The 13,703-nt window shown below is 44.4% G+C and overlaps 1 protein-coding gene across 1 annotated transcript in view; it reads left to right on the top strand.

Moving 5' to 3' along the window:
* Positions 1-1,975: 1,975 nt before the first annotated feature.
* Positions 1,976-13,703, top strand: part of TGS1 (trimethylguanosine synthase 1) — a 39,436-nt gene continuing 27,708 nt past the window's right edge. The window contains exons 1-6 of the mRNA XM_054018439.1: positions 1,976-2,671; positions 4,660-4,724; positions 6,329-6,510; positions 9,280-10,147; positions 12,266-12,386; positions 13,137-13,223. Coding sequence (XP_053874414.1) covers positions 2,571-2,671; positions 4,660-4,724; positions 6,329-6,510; positions 9,280-10,147; positions 12,266-12,386; positions 13,137-13,223 — 1,424 coding nt within the window. The 5' untranslated portion in view covers positions 1,976-2,570. The remainder of the gene's footprint in view (positions 2,672-4,659; positions 4,725-6,328; positions 6,511-9,279; positions 10,148-12,265; positions 12,387-13,136; positions 13,224-13,703) is intronic.

Raw genomic sequence — 13,703 nt, 5'->3', positions numbered from 1 at the left:
TCATAAAATGTAAATTCTGGTTTTGCTGGAGAACTTTTAGAGGATATCGGATGTGTTCTGTGAGTTCTTCATTGAGAGTTTGGGGTGTTCCTTTGTTGGAGTGTTTCCATTATGTTTTTATATAGGTGCTAGCAAAAAGAACAAACAGCTCCCCAACCCTGCCCCAGTGCTTTAACCAGTTTGACTTAAAAACCTTTCCCTGCTCAGCTTCCAGTGTCCTGTGATGTCAACATATTACTTCTCCAATACTGATCCATTTTGCCTTTATTTTACACAGCCATTGATTGTTAGTATCTATTAATTTTTATGCCCTAAAATTGCAGACAAATGTTTATTCTGTTGTCCTTTGAAATTTAATCTTCATGTACTAACCACTTGATGAAAATGGTAAGAGTAAAATCTTATTGAGCAAAATTAGAAATCATTTGTCTTTTAGTACAAGGTGTTTTATTTAGTATTTAAAATGTGTCCACTGAGTTTGAAAAGTCAGTGGTCATTTTGCATGAAAACAAATGCACCTCAGAAATCTTTAGATGTTGTGTCTTCTTCAAAATCTTTCCACACTTCTTTAAAGTGTGGAAACAGAACAGTGTCCTGGTGTCAAAATCAAATGCAATAACTCTTCTCTCAGTGTTAAATGTACTTGTTTAGTCATTCAAATCAATTTTGTATGTACAATAGATAAAGCCCTAAATAAAAAAGTTTCAGTTGGAGCCAGAACTGATTCACTTCCATTGAATTTATTTTATATGCATCATATGTGGATTTCTTCTCTAGATCATATACCGTGCCATTTACCAAATGTCATCCCCAATGATCACTCATTTTTCCACTAAAAATCCTGATCCAAAGCCCACTGAAGTCAATGGAAGTCTTTCCATTAATTTCAATGGATTTTGGATTAGGCCTTAAATGCACTTTTGAGTTAATCATGAGCAGTGTACCTCTCCTATACCTTCAAGTGGTCAAGAGTAAGTAGCATGCTGCTTACCCTACAAGGACACTAGAGGTGAGTCATAGCCTCTCTTCAAGTAGACCTGCTAACTCATGTTGAAAACTGAAAATTTCCTTGTCTTCCCTAGGATTTTACCCTGAGTTAGTTAACTCAAGTTTAGCACATGCCTTTTTTCCCTGAGTGAAGACAAGGTCTTAGATGTCAGAGTAGGGCTAGCCCATGTGAAAAAGGGAGTTGGCAACTTCCCTAATTTTCCTTTCCTCCCACTCAGCTTAGTAATACATTCTGTCCCTTGGCTGCTTCATTTCCTTATCTAAAAGATGTCCGTTTCTGCACAATTGTGACCAACGAGGGAGAAGTAAACAGGTAGCTAACATTCCACAGGGACAGAACAATGATGAAAAAAATGGCCTTTTTGATGAGTGACTATACTGGTCCCAAGACAGTTGAATGTGATGTATTTGGTCATCTATTTAGCCTGTGGTTTCTACCATATTAGAGTTGAGCCTTGAGTTAGGCATCACATGTCTGCTAGGAAATGGACAACTACACAGCCCCTAAATTAGGAGGAGGTGATATGAGGGAGCATCTCTTTGGCAGAGGCCCCCAGATATGCTGCTGCCTATCCATTGAAAGAGTGTAGCATATGCTCCCTCTGGGTGCTGGCCAGCTGCCCCCTCTGATGAGGCTAGAGCTGCTGTCCCCTTGGAACTGTCATTGCACTCAGTGCCAGGGATGGAAATGAGGCAGGCTCAGCATGGTGTAGTGGGAACATGTCCCCCTCCAGTCTGGTTAAAGCGTTGTGCACCATCTAACTTAAAGCTTTTAGGAAGGAAAAAATACACCATAAATATAAAGAGAGAAGATAAAATACCTATAACAAATGCAGAAATCACCAAGAGAGACCAACGTGTACTTAAAAGGCACAAAGAAGAACAGAAACAATGTGTTTGAAATATACTGTATACAAAAGGGATAAACAGGCCAGACACCTCTGCCCACTTAAGAGGACTCCGGTACTAGAACAGCACCTTATCTCAGGAGAGGAAATCACTAGTGTAGGGACTTGAGAAGCCTCGTTCAACAGTGTTCAGATAATAGAAGAACTTGTTGCTAACAGAAGAGCCTGGTAGCAATTGCCGCGCGGGAGCGAGTCTGGCAGGAAAGCAGCGCGCTGGGGGGACAATTTCCGAGGAGTGGAAGGCGGCCACCAGCTTCATCTCCTAGTGCCCGGGGGGCCGGGACACGGACTCTGCCCCAAGGGCCAGCAGGGCGCCCCGCGCTGCACATAACGCGGGAAGTGCCGGTAACGAAAGGCTCAGCCGGGCATTTTCCCAGCCGACGCCAGGGAGCCCAAGCGCGGCTCCCCCGTCGGCCCTGAGCCACGAAGAACACGCTCCTGCGACTCCGCCCGGACCCCATTGGGTGCGACTCCCGACCCCGCTGAGGCCGCTTCCGGCGGAAGGAACGCGGCGCCATTGCGTGCGCAGCGCCCCCGCTTCAAGCTCGGGCTTTCCCGCGGCCGCCGCCAGACTTGCACAGCAGCGCGTGCCTGGAGCCCTGGGGAGCGGCGCGTGACAGCTGCGCCCCGCCTTTCCCGTTGGCCGCGTGCGGGATGCCGTACGAGCCGCGGAGCCGCCTAGTGGCGGAGTTGCTGCTGCAGGCGGACGAGGGAGCTGGCAGCATCCTGTGCCTCTGTTCCCGGGCCTTTGTGGAGTGAGTACGGGCCCTTCCCCGGGGGGGGCTCAGCTCTCTGGGCGGGCCTGGTAACTAGCGCTAATGCAGGGCCTGCCTCTTTCCAGGGGGTGGGTCTCTCCCTGTGCACTGGGAGCACCGGAGCGTCACCTCTCTAGTGGGTGTCACCAGAAATGTCAGGTCAGCAGGGGAGATACCTGTGTGCTCCACAGCAGGGCTGGGCATTGGACCGGTCCAAAAATAATTGCTCAATGAATTGGCCAAATATTGGTCCAATATTTTCAGAGTGTCAAAATGATAACATGTTTAAAATTGCTGTCATATTAGAACAGTAACAAAAAAGAGCAAGTATCAGAGGGGTAGCCGTGTTAGTCTGGAGCTGTAAAAAGCAACAGAGAGTCCTGTGGCACCTTTAAGACATACCATGTATGTAAATGTTCATTTTCATTATCTGATGCCACCAGCAGACGGTTGATTTTTCTTTTTTGGTGGTTCGACTTCTCTAGTTTCTGCATTGGAGTGTTGCTCTTTTAAGACATCTGAAAGCAAGCTCCACAGCTTGTCCCGCTCAGGTTTTGGAAGACACTTCAGATTCTTAAACCTTGGGTCGAATACTGTACTTATCTTTAGAAAGCTCACGTTGGTACCGTCTTTGCATTTTGTGAAATCTGCAGTGAAAGTATTCTTAAAATGAACAACATGTGCTGGGTCATCATCCGAGACTGCTGTAACAGGAAATATATGGCAGTACGCGGGTGAAACAGAGCAGGGGATATACAATTCTCCCCCAAAGCAGTCAGTCACAAATTTAATTAACACTTATTTTTTAATGAGCATCATCAGCAAGGAAGCATGTCCTCTGGAATGGTGGCTGAAGCATGAAGGGGTATATGAATATTTAGCATATCTGGCACGTAAATACCTTGCAATGTTGGCTACAAAAGCGCCATGCAAGTGCCTGTTCTCACTTTCTGATGACATTGCAAATAAGAAGAGGGAAGCATTATCTCCTGTAAATGTAAACAAACTTGTTTGTCTTAGCGATTGGCTGAACAAGAAGTAGGATTGAGTGGACTTGTAGGCTCTGAAGTTTTACATTATTTTGTTTTTGAATGCAGTTATGTAACAAAAAAAATCTACATTTGTAAATTGCACTTTCACGACAAAGAGATTGCACTACAGCACTTGTATGAAGTGAATTGAAAAATACTATTTCTTTTATCATTTTTACAGTGCAAATATTTGTGAGCAAAATAATATACACTTTGATTTCAATTACAACACAGAATATAATATATATGAAAATGTAGAAAAACATGCAAAATATTTAATAAATTTCAATTGATATTCTGTTGTTTAACAGTGCAATTAAAACTGGGATTAATCGCGATTAATTTTTTTGAGTTAATTGCGTGAGTTAACTGCGATTAATCGACAGCCCTAATTAAGACATTTATGTAGGCTTGCTAACAGACACCATCATGCAATCAAAAGTGTAGTCTGCCACCTACATCAGGGCATTTGTGCTGGAAGATCTGACAATATTTGACTGGTCAAATAGTAGACAGTCAAGTGACTGATCAGTTGACCATCTTGCCTAGCCTACTGTAAAATGTGAGCAAGACAGGATGATGCTAGCAATGAGCTTGGCATTTTGTTAGGGGCAGCATTGGGGGTAACAAAGCATATTCCACTCAGCACCCTCTCAGAAGAAATCGGAGCACTTGGGCCCTGATAATGCCATGAATGACCATTGATCTTGCAAGGGGTACCCCGTGAACAGTTCATTGCGGAATTGGGGCATTAGATTTTCCCTCTATCTAGCAGGTGGAGGAGGCCCTTATTTCTCAGCCAGTCTTTACAGCTCCTTCTTGTTCTTGCTGAATTTTTCTGTGATTCGTCAGTGATGTTGCCTTCTCATGGTTCTTGTGTTGTTTTTCTGTTTCTTTGTATGCCCATGATGATGATGATGTGTTTTAATGTTTGGGGTTTTTTCATTTGTTTTATAGGGATCGAAAATTATACAAATTAGGACTAAAGGGGTTTTATGGTAAAGAAGACTATGACAGTACAGGTAAAGTATGCTTGATAATTAAAGACACCAAGGTTCATTTTAGTTCAAGTGGCTAAATTAATTACTAATTATGTAGTAAATATGTGCTTTGTGATAATATGTGTAATTATGAAAACAAGTGATTACATTAGTTATTCAGGGTGCGGTAGTGCTGTATAGTTGCTAACCCATAATCATACACTCATTTCTCATCCATTTCTCAATGCTTTTGCTAAGAGGACCTGCCCTGCATAAGGATAACATAATTATAAGTGTACATTGTGTTCTGGCAACTGTAACTTCCTCTGCTCTGATTGGCTACCATCCTTAGCACTCCCCATCAAGATGCCTACGTGAACATGATTCCCTTCACATCTGATTTCCTCCTTACTATCCTGTCACTCCTACCCAGCCCAGATATTAAATATTTTGTAAAGGAAAAGCTCTACTTAGAGAGGAGGCTAAACTTTCCACATACATTGAGAAAGGACAACAAAGTGGAGATTGAAAGAACGTGGAATTGTCAGAGTGGTGGGGGTCAGAAACGGAGGCAATCATATTTGTTTTAGGTATATGGATGAATTCTGGGGCCAGTCACCAACCAAAGCATAGAGGTGAAAGGAGAGAGAGCACATTTTAGTAGATGAACTTGAAGATGATCCTTGTTATCTGCATAATAAATATATTCTGGGCTAAAACTATGATTTTTTTAAATGCTTAAGAATCAATTTTCTCTACAGAATTACAAATGTCTGCGTTTAGCCAGCCTCATTAATATGCAGTGTCTACTTTGGCAATGATTTTTGTAGCGCTAAACAAATTTGTAATTATGTCAATTTTTTTTTTAAATGTAAAGACTGAGAGAAGAGCAAATGGTGACTTGATAGCTATCTGTATCCTTTTTGAGAAGATTTAGTGACATTCTTGGCATGCCATGTTGTGTAAAATTGTATGATCTTTGTTACCCCATTTATGCTACATTTGTAAAGTTGCTGACTATTTCCATGGTTTAACGATATACCAAAAGAAGTCCTGTGAAATGTTTACTTTCTGTACTCTCTCCCTTGCTTTTAGATTTTTGGCCAGATACTATCAGGCAGCATGTGTTTTATAAATATTTAAACAGCTGGGACTTGATTTTCATACTGGGTCTTCATGTTGTAGGCACAAAATTGTGCCTGTAGCGAATTGCACCCACAATTCTGTGTCCCCACTCCATTCACGCTTTTTCCTGGGAATTTATTTTTAGTGCAGTTCATTACAGGGGCAAAAATTGTGCAGGCAAAAACCAAGGCCCTTATTCTGTTATAATTAATTGAAATAATGACATCGTTCAAAAGTTCAGAATTCATGAGTGTATTTCTTGGCTGCTGTGTTTAAAAAAAGTCAGCAAAACTAGTCACTTCAGATGAGTTGGAGATAATTGGTTTTGCCGCAATGATCAACTAACGCAAGAGATGGAGAAGGCTGTGCCTACTAAGCTTTCAAATGTTGTTATGGAATGTAACAGGGGAAAGAAACTTGCGGTGCAGATCTCCTGATTCTCCATCAGAAAGATATAGAGCAGAGCTGGGTAGGATTGAAACCAATTTATGAAATTGTAAATTAATATAACTTGTTTATAGGAGAGGAGCAAACAGAGGAAGAGAAGGAGGGGAATCATCATCATCCCAATGTGGCAAAAAATTCAAACAACAATCATTCTTTGGTCCTGGAAGAGGATGAACTGGACTCAGAGGCTGAACTCATGAGAAGTATGGGGTTACCACTTCAGTTCGGAGGACTGTCAGCTCACAAGGAATTTGTGGTAAACCTCAGTTTACTGTGCTTTTTATGCGTCTGTATTTCCAGACTCTGGACTATGAAAGTAAATTGAACTCTGTCTGATGTGGGTCTCTCTGTATTTGCGAGAAGGAGCTGGTCCACAGAGCAAGTTGTAGGACTAGAAACTGATTAATTTCTTGAATGAACCAGTTTGTGAATAAACTGATCAAAACACATTATTAAAAACAGTGGTACACAAACTATGGGACAAAGAAATTGAATGGGAAATGAATACACACTACTTTTAATTTATAGAACACCGGTAAGAGTGGTGCTTTACAAAGTGTATGTTAAAATAAAGAATGGTATGAGGGCTGTGAAGGAAGTAACATCAGTGAAAGACTGGTATTCGTTCTCTGGAACCAACTTCTTGATGGTCCAGCTTTTGCCTCTGAAGTGACCACACACAATCTGAAGAGCAGGTTTGAGTTTAAGTAACTCTCGTGTTTGACTTTTTTCAGATTCATAATAGGAAAGTTTTGTTCTAAAATATAGGTACTTCCAAAGATATTTGTACAGATAACAACCCCATTAGGTAACTCTGGATGTCTTTTATCCAGCAGGTGTTAAGAAAAAATGAGTAAGGTTTGCAAAATTTGGATCACAGCATTTCAGTTCTAGCTGAACTTTGACAGCAACTGAAAATGGGTTTCCAATTTAACAACTTGAACACCGCTTGTTCTTTTGAAAGTCTCAGCCATTGATGCAAATGAACTTTGAAGCTCCTTTCCTCAGCACTATAAAGCTGAGTGAAGCTGACTGTGATTCAGAAATAAGTTTGGGGATGTACTTCTGTGCAGGATAAGGGTTTTTTTTTTTAGCTGTTGGCCCTAGTAAATTGTACTCAGTGTAAAAGAGGATTATTCTCTTTCCATCTTACTGCCAACTTGTGACAAGGTGGTAGCTCACCCCAGCGGCACCTCCTCCTGGTCGTCTTGCCTTTGTTAGGTGCGCGGACTTGCGTTGCTCCCAACGTATGGTGTCCTCTTCTGGAACACTGTCCTCCGACAGTGTCTCTTTGTCCATTCACACCCCCTTCCGGGGCGGGGGGTGTAATCAACAGCCCCACGCCTTCAACCCGATCCTTGCAGTCCCGGATCTGGCGTGGTTCCGGCCGGCCGCTCCCTGTGGCCTAGGGCTGTGAGTAGGGCACCACAGCACACAAAAGGGAAAAAGGGGGTGGGGGGACTCAGGCCCGCCCACTACTCTGAGTCCCGGTCCAGAGGCCCTCTGGTGACAGTCTCGCTGTCCTCCTTCTCCTTCCTCCTCCGACTACTCCTCTGGACCGCTTCCCCAACGGCCCTTCTCTGTGTTAGGCCTCCTCCTTCCAGGCCTGCCGCCTGGCAGGCTATGGAGAAGAGCCTTCTCCCACTCTCTTAAGCCGGCCTGCACTGCACTGCGCTGCGCTGTCCATGGAGCTGGCCTCCCAGCTCTGGAGCCAGACCTTCCCCTCTGAAGGCCTAGGACAGACTGACTGCTCTCACTCGGAGCGGCCTTTTATATGGCTAAGACGGGCCCTGATTGGCTGGCCCCAATCTGCCCTCTGATTGGCTCCCAGTAAGCCCTTCTCTGATTGGCTGCGCATCTACGCAGGCGTCTGGGCCTGCCGCAGCCCACCCTCTCTGGGCGTGGGGCAGTCGCCCCACCACACAAATTAATAATTTCATGGATTTAGCCAAAGATCCACTGTCAGGCACTAGTGAAACAATTTCTTGATCTCTGTCGATGGCTTTTAAAAATGACTACAGGCCAAATTCACTGCTTATGTAAACAAGCATTCCTGCGCCAAAGTGAATGGAGTTTCATTTTTTTATACCAATGATGAGTTTAATACTAAGTTGACCATCTTATTACTTTTTTCCTCCTATTAGTTGTTTCCCTGTCTCTTCACCTTCACCATTGGATAGTTTTGTCAGGTTTACCTTGTATCTTGGGCAGCAAATGGAAGGGTTATTTGCTGTGGCAGAAGTTCATTTCTTTCCCTGCTCCCCTCCAAAAGCTTCCTTAGTATCTTCTACCAGTGATCTCATGAGTAAGGCTACGATTTTGTCATGGATATTTTTAATAAAAGTAATGGACAGGTCATCGGCAATAAACATGGAAGCCATGACCTGTCCCTGACTTTCACTAAAAATAGCTATGACAAAATGGGGAGGGAGGAGGGTCCAGCACCCTACCCCACTGAATGCAGGGGCGGGGAGCAGTGGCTCCCTGCCTAGTGGCTGGGAGCTGGGGACGGGGGTGGGGGGAATCCTCTGTTACCCTGCAGGGCTGGGAGCTCAGGGATCCCGTCACTGCCTATGGTGGCTGGGAGCTCTGGGGGTCCTCCACCGCCCGCTGGAGCTGGGGAGTTCCAGGGGTCCCCTGTGGTGGCTGGGGCACTCTGGGGGGGAACCCTACTGCCTGCCGGGGCTGGGATGCTCCGGGGAGTCCCCCTGCCCTGCAGGACTGGGAGTTGAGGGGGAGGCCGCCACCCATGGCAGCTGGGAGCTGCGGAGAGTCCCCCAATGCCGCAGTGTCACAGAGGTTGCGGAAAGTCACAGAATCTGTGACTTCCGCGACCTCCATGACATACTCGTAGCTTTACTCATGAGGAAAAAATACTTGCATTAGCCTTCTGAGTAATGAGAGGAGGGCAGAAGCAGGAATGTCTCTGAAGACCGAACAAGGAGGAAAGAATAAATTCTCCCTTGTGAGTTACTTGGTTCTGGGCATTTTTTAAAAACACATTTTATTTCTCTTTGATTTTTAGGCATCAGAAAATTCCAGAAAGAGAAATAAGATAGTGAAGAAGAAAAAGAAGAAAAAGTTGCAGCAAAAGCACTTGAATGAGATCATGCGGGAAACCTGGGAAGAAGATTGTGAAGACCATAACCAGTCTTTTTCAGATGATCCAGCTTTACATACAGAACAAACTGAGGGAAAAAAAACATGCCAGCTTCCGAATGAGGACAACTGTGAAAATAGAGATTGCCCTATTAATGATGCTTTACCCAGTGAGATGAAAGAGAAATGGGAAAAATATTGGAGTGAGTATGGAGAAGGTCTTCTGTGGCAAAGTTGGCTGGAGAAGCAGATGGAAGTAGAATTGTCTGAGAATGTACCTACGTCTGAGCCTTGGAACTCTCCTGACACCAAGGAAAAGTGGAAGCAGCATTATAGCGAACTATACTGGTATTACTGGGAACAATTTCAGTACTGGGCAAGTCAAGGATGGACTGTTGACAGCCCACATGATGATGGCACAGAAATCAACGCGTTTAAACTCGAAACAGATCCTCCAGGAGAAGTAGACTGTGTTAGTACAGATGCTGTATCTCATCAAGTGCTGGACTCACAACTTTCTTCTTATCCTCCCTCCAACATCAGTTGTAAAGAAAACCCTAGTTCATGTGATGAGCACCATAATAAAATCCTCTCTGGGCTTAGTAACATAAATCTGGATCTGGAGGAAGCGGAGGAGAGCAAATTAGCCCTAACAATAATTTATGACAGCCATCAAAATCTGAGTTCAACTAGTAGTACAAGGCAGTGTCCTTGTGTTTCCAGCCAGAAGGAATCAGGCAATGGAGGAACCAGGAAAAGTGCATCTTCTGAAAATAAAAGCGCAAACCAGTCAGGTCCGTATAGGATTAGCTAATATTGATTCTGGTAATATTTCTCCAGATGGATTTATATAACACAAGAACTGACCTTAGCCCTGTCTCTGTTACTCAGTTTAACCCTGGGAATTGAGTATTTTGTAGAATGATTAACAACTAAGGGTACGTCTTCACTTACCGGAGGGTCCGGCGGCAGGCAATCGATGTTCTGGGATCGATTTATCGCGTCTGGTTAAGACGCGATAAATCGATCCCGGATCGATCCCGGAAGTGCTCGCCGAGAGGAGTACGCGGCATCGACGGGGGAGCCTTCCTGCCGCGTCTGGACCCGCGGTAAGTTCGGACTAAGGTACTTCAAATTCAGCTACGTTATTAACGTAGCTGAATTTGCGTACCTTAGTCCGAAGTGGGGACTTAGTGGGGACCAGGCCTAAATTTTATTTTCTTATGTCTAATTAACTCAAGCCTCATCTCTCTCCTCTTAGACCTTATTATTGAACATATTCTTTGGATAAAAGTGTTTTTAATGGAATATCTCTTTTTTTATAAATCTCTGGATGTACTAGAGAAGTGGTGGGATAACAGTATTAGTGCTTCATCATTTTAAGTTTTTCTGCTGTGCAGCTGCTATACTATTTATATACAGGAAAAGCGGTATTATCTGGCACTTTACAAACCAGAAAGCTCTATAAACTGGCATTTCGGGAGGGGTTGTGGGGTGTGGGCTCTGGGAGGGAGTTTGGGTGCAGGAGGGGTTTTGGGGTGTTGGATCTGGGAACTCCCACCCTCTTAATTAACTGGATTTTTTGACTTAATGGCACCCCTCATTTCCCCAACATGCCGGATAACAAAGCTTTTACTGTAAAAACACAGACCAATTGGCTTCCTCCTAGTATATATCTCACTCAGTAGGTTGGAGTAAATAGAACAGAAATAGATGTTTTAATAAATCTGGCCTGTGAAAGATCAATTTTGAAGGAAAGTCCTTATAACCATGCAATCCTTTCTTCACTCCATCTTCTCATGTCTGCCCCAAAATACTGTACCTGAACATCTGTTTTTGTTTGATTCAATATATGTAATATCACAAGGCATCCATTTGCTTACTGCACTGTAAACTATTAGGTGTGAACAAATCAAGTTGGTGGTACTATATAAGCCAGATGGGCAAACTACGGCCCGCGGGCCACATCCGGCCCATCAAACCATTTAATCTGATCCTCAGCTCCTGCCAGGGAGCGGGGTTGGGGGCTTACCCCGCTCCGCGTGGCTCCCAGAAAGCAGCCGGCATGACCCCCCCAGGCTCCTACATAGTACACGGATCCCAGCCAATGGGAGCTGCAAGGGCGGTGCCTGCGGTTAAGGCAGCACACAGAACCGCCTAGCTGTGCTTCGGAGCCGGAGGGCGGGACATGCTTACAGGAGCTGCTTGCCTTGTGCCTGCCTGCGCTCCCCAGAGGCAGCCCGTATAACCCTTTTGTACTGCTCTGTGGTTTCTTCTGCTTAAGAGGAGGGGTGGAATATGCAAGACCAGCAGAGGCTGAGGTGTTAGGAGGTTGATGCAGAAACCTGTAGTAGCCACTGCTGAGGACTGTAGATAGCGGACAGATTTTCCCCCTTCTCCTGGCAGCTTCACAGAAACACCAGAGGCAGGAGATTGGAGCCAACTCTCAGCAGCCTCCCCCATCCTTCCTTTCCTTCTTTATCCCCTCTATTCTCCTTAAATTGCTGCCCCTAGCCCTGGGACTGCCAGTGAGTTGTTTGAGTGCTGCTGTGAGCTCTTTAGCCAATGTCACTGCCAGGGCCGGCTCCAGGCACCAGCCTACCAAGCATGTGCTTGGGGCGGCACACGGAGGGGGGCGGCGCTCACCCGGGGAGAGCGGAGCCACAACGGGCTTGCCGCCCTCCCCAGTGCTCCGGCCGGCCAGGGAGAGCGGGGCCGCAGCCGGGCTCTCCACCCTCCTCCTGGCGCTCTGGCCGGTCGGGGAGAGTGGAGCCGCGGGGGGCTCGCCGCCCTCCCCGTGGCGCTCCGGCCGGCTGGGGAGAGCGGGGCCACGGCCGGGCTCTCCGCCCTCCCCCCGGCACTCCGTTTTTATGCCTCTTTAGATTTACAGTGCCATTTTTATGCCTCTTTAGAGTTACAGGAGCCATCTAGACCAAATTCAAATGACAAAAGAGGATCATACAACAGTGATAAGAAAGAAGACGAAGAAGAGGATGAGCCACCTGAATATAAACATGCCAAACTCAAGAGGAGGCAAGTAATAAATTAGTTTTTTCTATTTCTAAAATCCGTTTCTGTGTGTTCCTGTGTATTAGAATGGCTCCCAGCACAACGGGGCCCTGATCCTAATTGGATCAGTTGGCTATTCCTGCAACGCAAATAATAATAATTGGCTTTCCTGCCTCCTTATCTTCCCATCTGACAGCATGGAGCTTCTATGTTGGTTGGAGGTCTCTCTTTCTTTATTCCAAGGAAAGAATTTAGAGCCCCTGACTTCCAAACTCTATGGGAGGTATATACACACTTATGTCACCAGATTGTTAAATTAGATGGGATGCACCTTCTGTTGAGAATGGACTTGTTTATTTGTAATTGGCATAAAAACCTGCTTTTTTATTTTTGGGGATGGTAAGAGAAGGAATGGGAACAATATTAAGTAGTTACTAGTTTAGGTGGTATTGCTAATGTGTTAATATCGTTCCAGTAGCATAAGAACAAGAAATGCTTATGCCTTGAGATAGAAAAAGCCTATTGTCTCCATTCATATGGATAGATTGCCCTTGACTAGCTTGTGACTTGGAGGATATAAATACTTACTGATGTGTATATTAAAACTTCATTAATACTTGGGTTTCTTCATGATGTAGCCTTTAAAACCCAGAAGATAAGAGTACAGGCTGTGGAGTCTGCCAGTGTTAATGGGAATTTTCCTCTCTTACTAGGAACTGTAATAAAAATGGTAACTTTTTACAGAAAGTAACTGGTATCTGGGTTTCTTTATAGCCATGAACTGGATGCAGATGAAAATCCTGTTGCAGATCCTGAGGAAACCTGTTCTCTTCTGGGATTCAAGCATGGTACAGGACAAAAGTAATGACTTATAAGCAAATTCAGTGTTCCTCTCTCCCTCTCCCCCCGCCCTCCGAAAATTAGCTCCTTTTACGCACTAGCTTCCCCATAACTATTATTTTCAAGTGTACCAGCAATCTCTGTTCCTTTTGACTATTAAGTTATTTGAAGGTTATTTTGAAAATTAGTGTTTGTGCTTAATAAAACTGTAGGTTTATCTTTGGGTGATTGTAGAGGTGGAAAGGAGGGATGCAAAGTGTTAAAGGTGAATTAGAGAATAATAAAAGTGCTTTGAAGTGAAGGTAACAAATAACAAAGGTTTAACTTAGATGGCATCCTAAAGTATAATTCATGTTTTGCATGTGGTTTTATAGATATCTCGGTTTTGTGAAATTATGAATTAGTCTCTTAAATTCTCTGCTCCTGAGGGCTCTTATTGTTAATCAGCTTTTAAAAGTTTAGTGTCCAGTTAGGAGCCAGATAGGAACTTATTGTGCCTTC

The sequence above is a fragment of the Malaclemys terrapin genome, chromosome 2, assembly GCF_027887155.1.
Source record: "Malaclemys terrapin pileata isolate rMalTer1 chromosome 2, rMalTer1.hap1, whole genome shotgun sequence".
Lineage (NCBI taxonomy): Eukaryota > Metazoa > Chordata > Testudines > Emydidae > Malaclemys > Malaclemys terrapin.
The sequence above is the reverse complement of the archived record's forward strand: the minus strand, read 5'-3'. Positions and strand labels throughout refer to the sequence as shown.